The 17,461-nt window shown below is 48.1% G+C and overlaps 1 protein-coding gene across 1 annotated transcript in view; it reads right to left on the bottom strand.

Moving 5' to 3' along the window:
• The window catches only part of TRPM8 (transient receptor potential cation channel subfamily M member 8), a 50,118-nt gene that overhangs the window by 12,622 nt on the left and 20,035 nt on the right, over positions 1–17,461 (bottom strand). The window contains 9 exon segments of the mRNA XM_045559080.1: positions 688–829; positions 1,357–1,448; positions 7,624–7,840; positions 8,242–8,354; positions 9,097–9,242; positions 9,927–10,056; positions 10,885–10,980; positions 12,555–12,845; positions 16,554–16,672. Of these exon segments, the coding sequence (XP_045415036.1) occupies positions 688–829; positions 1,357–1,448; positions 7,624–7,840; positions 8,242–8,354; positions 9,097–9,242; positions 9,927–10,056; positions 10,885–10,980; positions 12,555–12,845; positions 16,554–16,672 (1,346 nt within the window).

A 17,461-nucleotide genomic window follows, 5' to 3' on the forward strand; every position in this document is an offset into this window, starting at 1 on the left:
TAAAAAATTTTTGCACAGATAGCATGACTGCATGGTGACTGGATGCCTCAGATATGCTTTGAATTAAAACCGCAAACTCAAAGAACCTCAGCATTGGAAAGAAACTTCCAGATGAGCTAATCCAAACGCCATCTGATTTAAAGGTGGAAACAGTGGAGGTTTGGATCATCTGGAAAACAAATTTAGGGAAGCACCACCATCAGTGTGTTATTCTCTCTGTTACAAAACAAGTCTGGCATCACCTGTCCCTGTATCTGTGTTACACAGTGACATGATTCAGGCTCCAGCCCTCACTCTGTGCCTGGCTCACTGCTTGTCCCTAAACATATTAACCTCTTTGGACTCAACTGTCCACATCTGTAACGTTGGTATAAAAGACCTTCCCCTGCCTATGCTCTTAGCAAATTGTTAAAACTCAAATGAAAGCACGTTGTAAAGCATAAAATCTAAATAAGTGCAGTGTTATTTGTTAGCCATGCACTGAATGACATTATTTTGCTCCTAACAACCATCTTTTGTTAAATTTTAACACTGGAGAAGCCCCTGATGAAACACATCAAAGAAAGAAAACCTCACTGATTGTGAAATGCAGCAGTCACTGTAGGGACAAAATCCCGCCTGTCAACAATTAAAGGAACCCTGGGGACAGCAAGAAAAATGATGACAACCAACGTTCTTGACTCTTACCATCCTCTGCAACATTATGATCTTGGGTCCTAAGTTTCTGCTTACGGTGAAAATGTGGATCAACCTTAGGGTGAAGATAATGTAATCCAGGCAGAAAATGACTCGCCCAGAATACAGAGAGGTTTTGTTAGAACTGTGGAGCCTGTCGGGGAAGAGGGGGAGAGTTGGTGAAATATCGACAACACATTTCAAAGTTAGCTTTCTACAAATAACCAAATGTCAAGGATCAGGCAAGAGCTGGGAGATCGAGCGAGTGGAAACCAGCCAGGGACACCACCCCCCCCCGGCCATGGCCTTCTGCCCTCGTGGGCTCAAGTAGCACCAAGGTAAGGACATCACACCAGACTGAGCTCTCAGCGGTCCCTGCCTCATTTGTCCTGCATCCTCAAACACCACTGCGGGGACCCAAGCACGTCACCTCTGCCTGTCCTGGCTCACAGGCTTCTGTGATGACGGCAGTTCTGAACCCGTCCTCCCAGCCCTTTGCGACTTCTCTTCATTTCCCCTGATGAAACCCACCTTGTTCGCACCAGACCGTTTGAAATCTCTAACGGGGAAAACAAAACCAAACAAAACAATAGACTTCTCTTGGGACCAAAATGTACAAAGAGCTATTCTCCACTTTTGTGCCCCAGACACCTGACGCCGGGGAAAGTGATGAAGACTTACCGAAATACAATTCCTGCTATGAAGTAAAAGATCCCCAGTGTGTCCATGACGTTCCACAGGTCGGTAAAATAATTCACCCCATTCACGTACCACTGCACAGAGAGGGACAGAGAGGGAACATCAGCAGCTTGGAAACATCAATCACTTCCAGATTTTCGAGTGTCCACTCATTTTTTTCAGGTCTCTTTTGAGCCAGTGAAGCGTCTGCTTGTTCTTCCATATGCCAAGTAAGCCCTACCACATGCCTCATGCTAATCCTGGGGGATTGAAAAGCGGGCTGCACTCTGGCTGTTCTGTTCTCCATGTGCTGCTGGCAAAATCAAAAAAAAGGACATATGTATCCTGACTGTTCTTTCAAGATGAACTTGCCAAAAGTGAGTACAACCTGTGTGGGCAAATCCGAAACATCTGGCCATGCACAGTGGTATAGGCTGTGCACTGCACAATTCTAAAGGGTGTTATCCATACTGTTGTCATCGCAGATTTGTGTATTCACTGTAAAATTTTTCTGGAATATGGCAGTAAAATATCTTGATTAAAAGAAACCTTTTTTAAAAAAAAAATGTATATGTAGGTGCTGCATGTGGCACCTATGTATGTGTTCACAGAAATGACTGACAGAAACAATGTGCCTCAGGGATCAATTTGTAAGTATCCGTCATGATTTTTCAAAAGAAAGTATGTCAGGAAAACATTGAGACAAAGAGGAAAAGGATTATCCCTTAGAAGACTGCATCTGGACACCCCCTATAGCAACCCCTGACCTGGATTTGAGTAACTCAGGGTGGTCATCCAACCCTCTCTTTTATCCATCCATTCAGAATATATTTACTGAGAGCATATAGACTCCCAAATGCCTGTGCCCGGCTCCTGGACACAAAGATACTGGACTAGGTGCAATGTGATTCTCAAGAAATCCCCTGTCCCGTGGGAAAGACGGATGCCAAACATGTTTAAAAGGAAACGTGCTGAAGTGTGGCCTGGGGAGCAAGTTCGAATGAGGAAACCATCACTTGTGCAAGGCAGGAAAACACAGCAAAGAAGGGTCACCAAAGGTACCTGGCACTTCTTCACTTCACTAAATGAACTCAACAGTACGTGTCTGTCTGATAGTAAGGGATTATATTTCCTACTTTGCAGCTGAAAGCAAGGCCTCGAGAGGCCGAGGAACTTGGCCAGCAAGTGGCAGGCCTTGCAGTTCTGAATCTTAGCAGCTTCTCCCCACATCAGTCTGTTCCTTCAGATCCCACGGAAACCCTGCGATCTCAGACGTGGAAGGGATTCCAGACACATCATCGTCTTCTGAAGAAGCATCTCCTTTCCTTCAGTTGTAAATTCAAGTACAGCTTGAGTGGACCAAGCGGGCGAGGGCATTAGGAAATCAAGGTTTGAGCAGCCACAGTCTGATGACATTCCACTGTGTGAAGATTGACCCCTCCGGCTCAGAAACCGGGCAGGACCCCCGGGGAGGCAGCAGGAAGTGTCCCCTCGGCTGGTGCCAGCAGCCTGATCACCACCCCCCACAACCATGTGCTCTTCTGCTGCCCGGCAAGGTGAGGGCTACCTGCTGCCGGCTCCTCCCCCTGAAACCCCGCTGTGGGAGGCAGGTAGGTACCGGTCAGCTTGCACCGCCCCAGCCCAGCCTCGGCCCAGGTGGCCTGCGAGGGTCAGTTCTGGGGCTCTGAGCTACCACTGCAGAGAGCAAACACTTTTTAAAACGAAAAGAGGCCTCTTCTCTGAGTAGAATGCCAGAGACGGGCCATATTCATAAAATGTCAAGACCGCATTTCTTCATATCTCAGGATTGGGAAATTCAACGGGCCTCAGGATGGAATAGTGCCCTCCGTGAGGACATCATGGAATGTATCCCATTTTAAACAAACATTGCAATGTCTGTTCAATGGACTCAGGGGTTATTTAGCAACTGTATTTGCACTTCACTGCTTTGGTTCAAAATTCCAAATTAGCATATCGGCATCTGCATCTGGACAAGGGGACATAGGCAGACACTAACAAACACAGCTTTTTGACGCCAGACACAATCTAAAACGGGTAGCATCCTGTTTGGGTTTTTCCCCCTAGCAAGTGCGAACTAGGTTAATTAAGACAGCACCAGCCCAGGAGAACTATTTCTTAGAGACAACCAGTCACACCTGGGCTGGCCAAGGCATGCGTCTGCAGACAAGAAGAGAAACAGCGACCCCCAGTGTCGAGTTCTCTGAACAACAAGCATCTTCACGGCTATGCTCTGCAGACACGCTCAGGACCCCAGAGCCACAGGTCAGAGCTGTAAGGCTGGGGGAGACCTCGGACGGCAGAGCCAGACGGGCACCCAGACTGCTGACCCTGAGGACAGACACTTCCTGTGGCGTTACCTTCATACACCTTATTGCTGAATTAAAACCAGCCCATTCAAAGATAACTCTTAAAAAGAGGAAGAGATACTTATTAAACATCCTCATCATTCCCACTCCTGCGCAGAGTCCCTGCCTTCCCTGCGTCCTCCCTGGGCAACACCTCATGCTACCCCTGCCAGGGCCCTTCTTCAAGCAAACCATACCTGTGCTGGATCTCCTCCTGCGTGACCCATACAGGTGACATGGTTGCCAAGTGCACACAGGAGATTGACATGGAGAGTTGGCAATTTACGACTTCAGGTTTTACTGTTGCAAGTGCCCAGGGCCCACCACCCCATGAACGTGAGACTCGCCCTCCCGGGGCTGCTCCAGTGCTCATCTCTTTGAAAGCACCCAGAAATCATCCCCACTGGGAGAAAGCCCCAAAAGGACAGAAATATTTGTCTGGTTCGTTGCTGTATCCCCAGTGTCTAGAACAGTGTCCGGCAGATAGTAGGTGCTCAGTAAATATTTTGTAAAAGGAAAAACACACGCATGAAACATGCGCCGTAAGCCAAGACGCGTCTCCCTGCAGCTTCCATCCAGGGCAGGCTCTGCCTTCCACAGCGACCCCGCGTCGGTCTCCTCTCCCAGCCTCACAGTTTCTATAGATGCCCGAAGGAACCAAGCACTGTGCGGACTTGAACATCAGCTTCTGTGTCTTAACGCAGCCAGAGACAGGGCTGGGGACAGGAGTAGCGGAGAGCTGTGTGGGAGCACAAAGGCTGAGAAGCAGCAGGAAAAGTACTTTTGACTTTTTACCAACCAATCCAAGAAGAGGCCACCAAAGCGCCCTCTGCCCAAAAGGGCACCCACAAGCACCTTCACGCCAGGGGTGCGGGCAGAGCTCCTCTCCGGCTCTTGAGCGCTGGTCCACGAGCCGTCACTGTGGCCACCCACGTGGCCATGCTGGGGCCAAGCCCTTGGGTTGAATTATGAAGACCTGCCTCGTCAGCTCGTTTATTAAAACACACACACCTGCCAGAAACAAGTCGCTACCAGCCCCTGTGCTGGCCCTGGGGGTCCCAGATGAATGAGAAGCAAATGTCTCCATCAGATCACCCACGCCGTGCAGTGTGTGTTAGGAGGCCGAGACACCCAGGGGCGTCAACGCCAGTGGAGCTGATGCAAGAAGAGACAGGCTGGGCTCCTGCAAGGCCCCGTCTTCCCGTTTCTCTCGGAGGCCTCTTGCAGTAGGTTACCGCATACCCACCCGCGTGAGGACGAGGAACCAGGTCAGAGAAATTAAGTTACTAACGACCATCTGTCTCCAATTCCAGCTGGTTCTCTCTCCGTCCCCATCTCCCATCTGTGCCTGAGACTACGCATTTCTCCACAGGGCTGTGACTGCACCGTGGCTGGATTCTACTCCGCAACTACATCTAAGATGTGGGGCTGGTCCCTCAGCTGCAGAAACCAGACCATGACACGTGCTGCTCAAGTTCCCACAAACCCTGTGCCTTTTCTGGCAAGTGAAGCTGCCTCCCCTGCCATCTCCACGGAAGCGCACAGGGCACTGTCCACGCGTGTGACTCACACCACCGAGGGCCCATCAGAGGCCTGCATGACCGCCCAGAGCCCGGCTGCCTCTCCAGGGGCCTGTTCCTGCGACGGCGAGCTGCCCTCCACACCCACCGATCTCCACAGACCAGAGGGAACCCTTTGGCACTTGCCCCCTCCAGGGACAGACACTGCCATGGCCTTCCTAGTCCACAGATGAGACGTGGTCCACCTCTCTGGGGCGTGAGAGTTGGTCCCTCCCCGTTCCCCCAGCCCAGAAAGGCTAAGCTGGGAATGCTGTCGTCTTCTCCCTGAGGCCCTGCCGAAAGGCACCAGCACGGGAGTGGAGGAGAGAGAAGCCAGGGCCCTGGGACCCGACCACACCGGTTTGCAGGCGTAACTAGTCAGGAGAAGGGGACACGCGAGACCTCGCGCAGAGCAAGCCCTGCAGCTGGCTGGGGACTCCTGGTTAGACAAGCGTTGTCCTCGCACTGCCTCACTTGGTCTGGGCTGAGTCTCCTTGAGTCTTTCTCCGCTTCTCCCAAACAAGGTGCCCACGGCCCTGCTGCTGCCAACACGTCACATGTCAAAGCACAGAACTAGGGAGTGGAAAGAGGCAAGGTGGCAGGCGTCACGGGCCAAATTGTGTCCCCCAAGATTCATACTGTGAATTCCTAACCTCAGGACCTCAGAGTGTGGCCTTGTCTGGAAACAGGGTCACTGCAGATGTGACGAACTAGGCAAAGACAAGGTCACACTGAAGCTGGGTGGGCCCTGATCCGACACAACGCTGTCCTTATGAGAAGGGGGGTTTGGGACAGACACGCACACAGGGAGAACAGCGTATGGACGTGAGGACAGGGAGCGGAGTGATGCATCAACAAACCCAGGGACGGTAGATCGCCGACCATCGCCGATGGACCACCGGAAGCCGGGGGAGAGGCCCGGACAGATTCCCCTTCAGAAGGAACAACCGTGATCTCAGGCTCCAGGCCTCCAGAACTGTGAGACATCCAACCTCCGTTATTTCAGCCACCCTCTCTGTGGTGCTTGGTCGCGGTGGCCCTACAAACTAACACAGAAAGCCTGGCCTGGGTGGGGCCGTGGCCTCCGCAGGCTGACTGAAGTTACAGAAAACCCCTGCACGGCAGCAGGACCCAGTCCTGGGGGACAGCTGCCGGCCGACAGGAAGCCTGATAACCTTGCCGTACCCAACGCTGACAGGTGTCATTTCGCTTCTCCTTCCTCCACCTCCACGCCAGCTCCGTCCCCCTCCGCACCTCCAACCGACTAGGCAGGGAAGGGCAGATGCGGGTGCTGGTGCCCAGAGTCCCCCCACTGCCACACCCACAGCAGACGTCACTCACGGATCAAGACAGGCTTCTGCTGAGAACAGACTCTCAAACCCCTCCCAACCCAGGACTCCTGGAAGTCACCAAAAACAAACAAACAAAAAGTCTATTGGAGCAGGTGTGACAGGTGAAGCCACCTTAGGATTCGTCCACTGGTCAGTGACTCTGTGAGGGCAAGAAGGGCGTCCTTCCCCCCTCCAGGTCTCTCGCAGCATGTGCCGCTGTACCTCATAAACCGCGAGTTCCTAGCGCTCACTTGCTGCATCGATACATCCTCTGGATTTGGTCTCAGAAGGGACCAGAGAAATCACAGCAACAGCAGTTCTCAAACAATTTGTAAACTGCTGCTAAGTCTGAAAGGATTTCTGGGGGGAGTCTTTATAACGGCTCAGGGATAGTGCCATCCTTCACCAGGAACACTTACTTTCAACAATTACTAACTAAGCACCCGCTACCTGTGGGGTCTGTGCTAGAGTTGTGGGTTCAATGGCGGAGAGACAATGCCAAAAAGCGCAGATCCCAAGAAACCACAGAAAAGCGTGAAGGTTAATTCACACAAACTCCCTGAAACCCACAGGGACTTACACGGCTTCAAAACACTATCCGTCTGTCAGGCTGGGGTCGAAAGTCCTGCCAGCTCCATGCCCCTTGTCATGCTGCCCCGGTGACGGCAATGGTAGGAACACAAACCGCTCCTGATGACGGCAGTGGGTTTAAGTCCAAGGTCTCTCTTCCCTTTGGACACTCTCCCGTTCCTGGCTAATTCATCTCCATCAATTAACACAAAAGAAGTAAGTGACCCTGGCAAAGAGTGAGTTTGGTTCTGCGAGATCTCATTGCATTGCTAAGAAAGAGCTTGCAAATGCCCTTCATGCTGGTGGGCTCCCACATAATGGGAGCATTTATTTTGGGAAAATAATGACTGTCGAACTTCAGAAGTAACTTCTACTCCTCTTGGCTTTAGAAAAATGCCGTTCACCGAGGAAAGGAAGAGGTGCCCCATGTGGCGGCTGTCCTACCTGTCTCACTTCATCACAGAGGAGGACGAAGACCAGCGCGTAGAGGACCAGCTCGGGGGGCTGAGGCACAGGGTGGAAATCCATGAGCAGCACATAGGCGAACAGCAGCAGGAAGGCGATGTAGAAGACCACGTTCCAGGAGAAGACCACGAAGGGGGAGGTGAAGAAGGCCACGTAGTACCACAGCAGCTTCTTGTGCTTGTCCAGGGGCTTCTTCCTGGGCCCGGGGGTAAGGGCAGCGTCAGCATCGCGCAAGACACATGAGGGCGCAGCCGTGTGGGTTCCAGCCCCCCTTCCGCGCACAGACCAACACAGACCCACGCTGGGAGGAGGGGCAGGGTCAAATGGTGTTCTAAGGTGGACCCAACCAAAATCCAACCCCTGGCATTTGACAATTAACAAACGCAAATCCTGCCTCAGATATTGAAGACATGACCCCACCTCTACGCATTTAAATCAAACCCAAGAAAATCCAGGGAAGACACCAGACTGAATTCGTAGGCATGGATGTGAACTAGTGTGAAGTTCCAAACCTTGCAATCATTTGCACAAGAACACAGACACACACACTCCTATACACACACACACACACACACACACACACATACACACACGTACCTAAATGATACAAAGCCACAGCCCACCAAGGGTATAATAAACAGACACAGAATAATCTTCCAGTTCTTGGTGTCTCGGGAAATCTCTCCATACCATTGCTTGGAAAGAAAATTCTACAAGGAAGCAGAGACAAAAACAAAGATCCTTATCCACATAGCAATATGCAGGACAGGACCCAATCTTTCTTCCCAGCCCCACACCCTCCCAAAAATATGTAACTCTCTGAATCAAGGCCCTTATTCTTTTATATAATTTACCTGGATTCTAAGGGGCTATGATAAAGCAATTTAAAATTCTACTTGATTTTAAGTCTTCTTCTGAATTGGGTTATGTGAACTTTAAAATAGAAGTTTGTGAGTCCAAATTCCAAAAACCTATGAATATTTAACCAACTCTAGTTTTTATTACATAAGTGTAAACAATTATCTTTCTAGCTCCTTTCTCTTCAGTGATCCCAAATTCTCCGGTACAGCCAAGGCAACCTGTAGAGTCCCCAAGGACTCGTTTCCAGAGGCAGACAGGTGACGCTTTTGTCAGAAAACTACAAGGATGTCAGGAAAGGAAAGACGGCTGGTGTGTTGACATCAATTCAAGCTGAAATGCCAGAAAAAGCTTTCCCCAGACTGCACCAACCCTTGAAGTTGGAAATCAGAAAACTCACATCATCTCTAAGAGGTAGAGGGTTGAGCACAGATCTGACCACATCAGAGGAACTCACAGCTCTCAAAAAAGAACTCAACTACCCCTGCTATGGCTTTTATGTTGGAGGAGAAGGCTTCATTTTAATATTTTTTAATGCTGTTACTAGGGTCTGGCATTTCTGGGCATGTTGGTTGGCGGCTCAGTGTCGTCTACCTGGACCCCGGGCTGGGCAATGAAATGCTGGTCTGTCGCCTCCACCGCCAACTCCAGGCAGTTGCTTCCACCCCAGGCTTCACAGGAATAGACCAGCAGTTGCTCTGCCAAGTCCTCGTCGTTGCTGTAACACTCCGTGAACAGTTCTGCAGTGGCATCAGCACAGGGGGAGAGAGGCTGGAGGCGGGGCTCCGCACACCCGAAACTGTCCCCCCCAGGCTACCCCCAAACCCAAGAACAGCCTCTGTGTGGAATGCAGACTTAGAAAAGGCATAGGGAATGCCGTCAGGATACAATCCTTCACTGAATAACGGATTTCCTTTGGCCACACCATACCATCTGGAGCTCCGATGGCAGTAGGTGACAATAAACAGTGGTTTGAGCTGAGATAAACGAGGGAGCCTGCTCTTTGCTGGGCTCCATCTGGGCTCAGGCAACAGAGCCACAGCAACGGGGAAGGGACCCTCTGCCACCCCTTGACCCGAGCAGCCCTTCCCCCATTCATTTACATTCCGTGCTGTCCTGGCAGATAAAACACAGCACAAAACAATGGGCTGGGAGTAAAAAAAATGACCTGTTGCATTAAGGGTGTGCTTATATTTCATTGCCTAAGAACAAAGAAATTATTGGGGTGCAGATCCTCAGAGGAAATTTTTTTAAAAGTCAAGATATTAGGAGCCACTGCCTGATTGAGGTCATCCGGAAATGAACATAATATCTTTGAAATTTCCATAAATTAAAAGAAACAATTAGACACCTTTTTCCTAACACAGAGAAGCCAGAAGATCTTTTACATCAGATAAGACAAGTCCCCATCACCGGGGACTTACCGACCGCGCGGGTCTCGTACTCGTTCGCCAGCTCCTCGGACTCCCCGGCAGCGTTGATGTCGTTCTTCACCTTGGCCAGGGTCTTCAGGAGCTTGCTGGCCCCCAAGGCGGCCAGGGTACAGCCCCTGGTCTTTTCGGGCGTGGAGAATGTTAAGGTTAATTCATCTTCCCTTGAAGTAGTCGAGTCAACATTCATGTCAGACAAGGAGCAGCTCATGGCACAAGGGGGAGATGGTAAGATCTGAACTGTTCATATTGATTCAAAGTAAAATTTGTAATAACCACAAACTAACCCAGAGCCCGAATGTGTTCACAGTCTTGAACATGGAATTAGCACATAAAAAGAAAACATGAAGGTGAATGCCATGAGAAACTGACAGAAGACTATGATCGCGGGAGGTCTGACTAACCCACTGTGGTACTGTACCAGCTCAAAGGCGGGCAGTGGGTAAGAATACAGAAGACCTGAACAATGTCACTAGAAAGACTGTGAATTCAATATTCAATATCCAATTCTATGCTCTAAAAATGGAGAACGTAGTGCGAGTGCCCATAAATCATTTACAAACATTGTTACATGCTAAATAACTAAGAAAATTCTCAATAAATGTTCCAAAGCAGAATTTTCACAGGCCCCACTTCCTGTCCATAATGTGATAAATCTAGAAATTGATTCTTAAAATTAAATTTGAAAACCTCATCCACACAGAAAACATGCACACTCCCACACACACCAGAGAAGCAGGTGCCTACTGGGTTGCCCACCAAGAACAACTGCTGTCCCCCCGGAACCGTCCCCCACAAGCACACCTCCATCGACACAGAAACAGAGGCACAACCGTGCTTATCAGACAGCAGCGTCCCGTGCTGGTGATGATGTTTCTGACTAGGCATGAGATCGAAGTGTTGCAGCAAAGCTCACGTTAGGTGTAAATCTGGCGTGGGCTTGGACATCTACCTGTTCCCAAATGACTTTGGAGAGTTCCTTCTTGTTCTGAAGAATGGCCCAGATGAACAGCGCTTGCAGGGGGTGCCGGGTAATAGGAGACACGTCCTGGAGGGGCGAGAGTGTAGGGTCAGCGTGTGCATGTGGAAATCATTTTACGGACATGCAAACAGAACAGGAAGCCCTGGGAGAGCACACCACGTCTGGGGGGCTCTGTAGCTCGAGTATGAGCGCATTTTCCCAGCACGGTGATGTGATTTTCATCTCTGCCACTCACCAGGTGGTATAATTTGACACAAAGTCTTTTATCTATCATAAAAGACAAAGTACAACTAGATAGAAAAGTATAAAGCGTGAAAAAAATGTGCCAAGAGCAATTTGAAAACCGAATGGCAGGCTGGAGAGAAAGCAATGTGTTCTCATCCTTCTCATCATATAAATCTGTTTCTCATCCAGAAAAAAATCTTTCAAGCTAACTCCCAACTTTCTTGTGGTTTCAGTTCAATTTTATCACCACATAAAGCTAGCCTTGTTTCTTTGGACTGTTATTCAAAGATTTGATTCCTGATACATCAGCTAGAATCCCAGCTCCTAGTCAGCATTCTGTGTCTCCCAGTGGAACTTTGCAGATAGAAACAACTAAATGGGTACATTCCTCTCCAACTTCCTTACAAGTTTTACCAGGTGTAAAATGCATGAGGCACAGTTATGCACATTGCAGAGGGATTTAACATAAATAGAGTCAAACAGAAGCTCTCTAGATGCTTCCAATTCCTGCAAACACCTAGCTCACTTACATTTTTGCAACACACACACACACACACACACACACACACACACACAAAATCCCAGAATTACAAAAGGTAATGATCTAGTTTGAGTTCCCCCAGAAGCAATCCTGAGACACGGATTTGAGGTAAGTAGTTTATTCGGGAGGTAATCCCAAGAAAATCAATGGAGGAGTGAGGAAATGATATCAGAAAAGAAAGAAACCAATAAAAGGTGCATTACCAAGCAAGTTATCTCCCTGGGTAACTAGAAATTAACCCCTGTAGGCAACTCTAGGAGCCAGTGTAGAACACATGCCTCAGAGTTGCCTCCACCAAGTGGAGAGGGGCTCAGGTACTTGGACATCAACCTCCAGCAGTCCCCGGGCTCTGGCCAGAGCAAACTTGCAGCAGAGCTGCAGCTGCTGCAATGGGAAGCCAGGCCTGCCTGCACTTAGAGTGGGAGAGTCGGGGCGGCACGTACGCATCCTCTCACATGCACGCTGGACTATCCCGCTGGAAAAATTCACTGCCCCTTTTATTCACAAAAGAACACTTTGCCAGTTCTTCAGGGCTTTCCATGCATGAACAGGAAGGAGCTACTTCAAGGAAATCACGTCCAGTGGGCTGAGACATGAGCAGCCGTGTGTTTGTCCCTGTTCTCTGTTAGACACCTTCAGAAAGTAAATACATCACACTGAGCTTTGCCACTGAGAAAACTGCAACCAGCTTAAAACACAGCGTGGAGCATAAAGCAAGACATTAGAGAACGCGCCAGGCAGATGCCTTATCTCCAGTAAAGACAGTGTCAACATGCTAACTGCTTTATGGCTACGGGACAGGGCGTGGGAAGATAGAGGTGGAGGGTTTTTTGAAGGAAGACTGGAAATATCAGAGAATTCTCCCAGTACATACGTGGAATTCTACGTCCATCTCATCCCTGCTGTTTTTGTCTTCCTTCCGGAAGCCTCTCCGGAAGCTGGTCACCAGTTTCCAGACAAAGGTGAGCAAGGCGTCATTGTAAGAGTTCTTGGCGATCTGCAGGTTCCGATACACCAGGGTGCTGAAGTGGCTGGAGAAGAGCTCGGCGAGGACGTCGTGGGTGAGGAACTTGCGCAGGTTCAGGCCGTTCTCCAGAAACAGGCGGACAAACCTGGGTCTGTCCTTGACGAGGGCGGTGAACATGACTTCCTGAAGGTCCGCGGACTAAGGCAAAGAGCAGAGCAGGACCAGCAACACCGGGAAAACAACGTAAGGAAAGTGTAAGGCGCTTTTCTTTCCCAGCCACAGACTAATAGTATCTTCAACTTCTCTCTCCATCCTGTCTCGAGACTAAAATGTATCTTTTCAGTTTTAACATGACATTGGGTTAGAATTCAAACACCTGAACAGGGAAGTGGTGTGGTGGAATCTTTGAAATCAGCTAGATGTGAACTTAGCTGTGACTTGGCCTCTTGCTATTTTAAAGTGGAGATAAATATATTAATACCTAATGTAGGGATGACGTTGCTCAAAAATTGACCCCAGCATCTGACACAGGGGAAACACTCCATCAGGGCTGGGGTAGGGACCAGCAGTGCCGCTGAAGCCATCTCTCTGGGTCCACAGTAGACACCCAGCGTGAGCCGGCCACCAATGCCGTCTCTTTATTCTGTGCCATGGGGTCTGCTGCCCTTCACAGACGCCTGCGAACCTCCCACGGTGGCGACTGTTCTCAAATGCAGTTGTCAAGATGGAATCCACCAAACCACATGCAAGCCACATGCCACCAAGCAAATGCCTGTCATGTTACATCCCAGTAAGTCACTGAAACATTTAATGATTCACTTGATTATTAGTTATCTAGGTTTATCTGTACTTTCTGGACTTCTGATGAAATTTATCCCGTGGAAACTTACTGAGAATCTCAAGAAAGATAATCAATATTGACTTCAGACACAACCCAGAGGGCTACGGGCTACATCAGCTCTCAGATATGTTCTGTGTGTCCTCTGCAGCACTTCTTACAATTTGATTCCATTGCCAACATTTAAAAATCAGAAGGTTCATCCAAATCTACATTTCTAGCATTGAAATCCAGATTTAAGAGTGAAAACCAGCAGCTCTGACAACATGGGACTCGTTGGCTGGAGCCGAGGGGCAGCTGCCCCAGGAGCCTGGGCTCTCAGTCCCACCGTCCCCACCCCCACAGGGTGGCCCCCAGCCCACGTCACTTGCTCACAGGGCTTGCCTGACTGCTGGGCTAAAGTGAGCATCTCTTGCCAAGGGCAGCATCAGTGGTTTCATTTTTGTCTGATGTTGGTCTCATGGGGATCATGCATCACCTAGAAAGGGAGCTGTCAAGGGTCCCTTGATTCCCCTATTGTGGATCCAGCTGGGCTCAGCAGGGGAGGAGACAGCCACCCCTGGGAGGGTGGAATTTGTACATTCTTCCCTGTCCTCAAAGCAAGTGTCCCCTGTCCCCAGGATCTCATATTTCTTTCTAAATCCATTTGCCTTTCCATCAGTGACACACTTGCTAGCATGAGGCAGTGGTTCTCAAACTTTAATCAGAGTCCCCCGGAAGGCTTGGTAAAATGCAGATTGCTGGGAATCAACCTTGGAATTTCTGATTCAGCTGGTCCGAGGCGGAGTCTGATGATTTGCATGGTAACAAGTTCCCAGGTTATACCCAGCTGCCACCGGCCCAGGCCCACACCTTGAGGACCACTAGCATACGAGAATGGGAAAAGGCTTTGCAGTCAGACACATCTTGGTTTTCAAACCTTGATTCTATCATTTTCTAGCCATGTGACCTGGAAAATTGTGTCTCCGTGCCTCAGTTTGCCCTTCTACGAAACCAGTGGTTGTAAGAATGAAATAAGCCAACACAGGTCAGGTCCTTTCAAAGATCTGAGTTCAGAGCAGGTCCTCAAAAAAGCATCAGTAACCCCCCTGCTATGACACCCAGGGACCCTGGTTTAATAGCCAGCAAAAGGAGATAATCCGTGCTGTAGACTGGTACGAGGGGCACATATACTAACACAATGAAACTGCTTCATGCACTATAAATAGTTACACAGATGTTATCATTATTCCAAAGATTTTAATTTTTAAACAAATAGTGCTTAAAATGTGCCAATGTTCTAAGTACTTTAGAAACATTATCTGATTTAATCATCCTGACAACCCAATGATGGGTATTGCTATTATTATCATCTCTACTTTCAGACAAGCAGTGATCTGCTAGTAAATGTTTATCAACCTTTCCCTGAAAGAAAATAGAGGCCCTGATTTGTGGTGTGTGCCAATTCTCAGGGTGTAAATACTCCCGCCACGGCCAATTTTCAGCTACCAACGTGGCACCCTTGAGTTCCAGCATTCAGACACAACAGACATAAATAACCTTCTGAGTACAGGTAATAGTAAATGTAGTCAAAGGATTAGAAAGTGATGAGCTTTGATTATTACCTTTGCTTTCATAAAATCTATGTAATTCTAAGTTTGTATAATTTCATTTTTAATAATGACTGTCTTGAACAACCAACTCACAAAATCCCTAAAAATTTAGCAGTCAGTTCTTACAAGCCAGGACAAGTGGCTCCAACGTGTCACTGGAGGAAAAAACTGAGGCCTAGAGAGGTTATTTGCCCAAAGCCACGCTGATGGGCTGGCACCAGAGTCCAAGCTCTTAGCCATTATGCCTTTCACCCTTAACAATCCTTAGCTGAGGTAACAAAGTTAAATGTGCCAGTCAATATGTGCCTGGGTTTACGTTTATTTGTACCATCCGGCCTTGCTTAAATAGAACATTTCACACAAAATGTAAGTCATCTATAAATCAATTACCTAGATCTACATACAGTTCCACTTCCCCTTCACTAACTAAAGCCTCGCAGGGGTTCGTTATACTACAAAGACCAAATACAACGTAGTGTTTGCTAAAGGAATGAAAAACTTAAAAATTCATATGCCATTAGTTTATTTGCACTGCTATTAAAGTTGATCTCATGTTAATATAAATCAAATCTTAGTCTTTGATTGTACAACAATAGGCCTGAAGGTGCTCCCTGAACCTGGCTGATAAGGGTGAAAGTTACGGAGTATGTGCACTTCCAAATCTATGCATCCATGTATACAATTAAATGTATTCTCACTGCCTACTAATGACTTAAATTAATTTGGAAGAGGTGAAAGCAAAGAGGCAGCCTTGCAAAGCTCAGCGTGACAGTTCATAATTGTGTCTATTGAGCAGGGCTCCTGAGGCTGATTGGACTTCCAGTTGTACAGGAGAATACACTGCTGGGAAATACGACCCTAAAACACTAATCAAATTGAAAAGGGAGAAAAGGCAGTCTGCTGGGAAAATATACAGTTTTTATTGCATGTTCAGTTTCCATATTAAAGGTGCCCATTTGACTAAGGGAGTCCCAAGTTTCCAGCTCTAAGACATTCCTTGAGTGTCTTCAATCACGGTGTTCCGTTTTTCCTTACGCATCTCACAGCTGACAATTCCCTTTGAATCTGGTGAGGCAGGTGGGGCAGGGAGCAAAACAGTGCTGCTGCCTTGACTTTGAGCCAAGCTACTTTCAATCATCCTGCACACACTTTCCCATACTTCTGCCCACCGCTCCCAGGAGGAGATCTGCAGCTCCACACCCAGGTGGAGAATCACCTTTCACACTGTGGCCAAAGGCACTGGGGAGCTGATATTATCTCACGTTAGGCCATTTACTTTTATTATCTCTTCCCAACAAACCGACTAAGTCAATGTTATTATCCCAGACTACAGATGAGGAAATCGAGGCTCAGCAACACTGATGTACCAGAACAGAGCAATCCTTCACAAGATTCAATACTAAAGACCTTGTTGGATATGGACGAGCCATCATCCAGACTCAAAGTTGAGAAAACACAGGACGGCTTCCTGCTTACCTCCCAGCGGCGGTCATTGGTGAAGATCTCATCGTTGGCCAAGTCCAGCTGGTTCCACTCCAGCAGAAGCTTCAGCTGCCCATTCCAGTTATCCTTATCTTGTTCATTGGTGCTGAAGGCTGTGGGACGGCAAGGAAAGAGCCAACTCACCAAACGCCCGGAAGTAAGAGAGCCAGAACCAATCGGTATGCAAATCATCAGAGCCACTTGTCAAAGGTGGTGCTAAGCAAGTTCTTTTAGATTCAGATGCTTCCAACTGTCATTTCACTCTATCCTCAATCCTGATCCACATTCTGTATGTCCTAATGCATATGATGAGGATCATCTGAGGCTATCATAACATCTTTCCATTGCATATCCTAACAGTGTAACAATGGTATCCAGAGATTTTTCCATAAATTCAGATTCCATAAGTGTTACATTTCAAGGGCCATATCTAACTTATACTATATCCAAATCCATGAAATTATGAGCCATATTGCAATGATGTTCTTCTCTTTTCCAGAGCTAATATTTTCTGTATCTATACAGATAAAATTCCATTTTTGTAAATACCATTATAACCAAACCTCTGGCAGGCACAATAATAATGATTCTAATAAACAGCTAATGCTTAAATTGCACTTCCTATGTGCCTGGGTACTTCACACTTGTTAATCAGGCAGTTCAGCCCTAGAAGGCAGACCTTTGCCACGGACCTGTTTACTGCAGGTAATATCCACTTTGATGGATTCTAAGACAGCAAAGACCATAGGTGAGAATTTTTTCACCTGAGGTCCATTCATAAGCTTCAGGAAATTTGTAAGCCCCTGAAATTGAATGCAAAATTATTTGTGTGTGCACGTATGTGCATGTGTGTGACTCTATAGTAAAGGTCCGTAGTTTTGTCACATCTCAAAGGAGTCTGA

Source organism: Lemur catta, chromosome 8 (genome assembly GCF_020740605.2).
Source record: "Lemur catta isolate mLemCat1 chromosome 8, mLemCat1.pri, whole genome shotgun sequence".
Lineage (NCBI taxonomy): Eukaryota > Metazoa > Chordata > Mammalia > Primates > Lemuridae > Lemur > Lemur catta.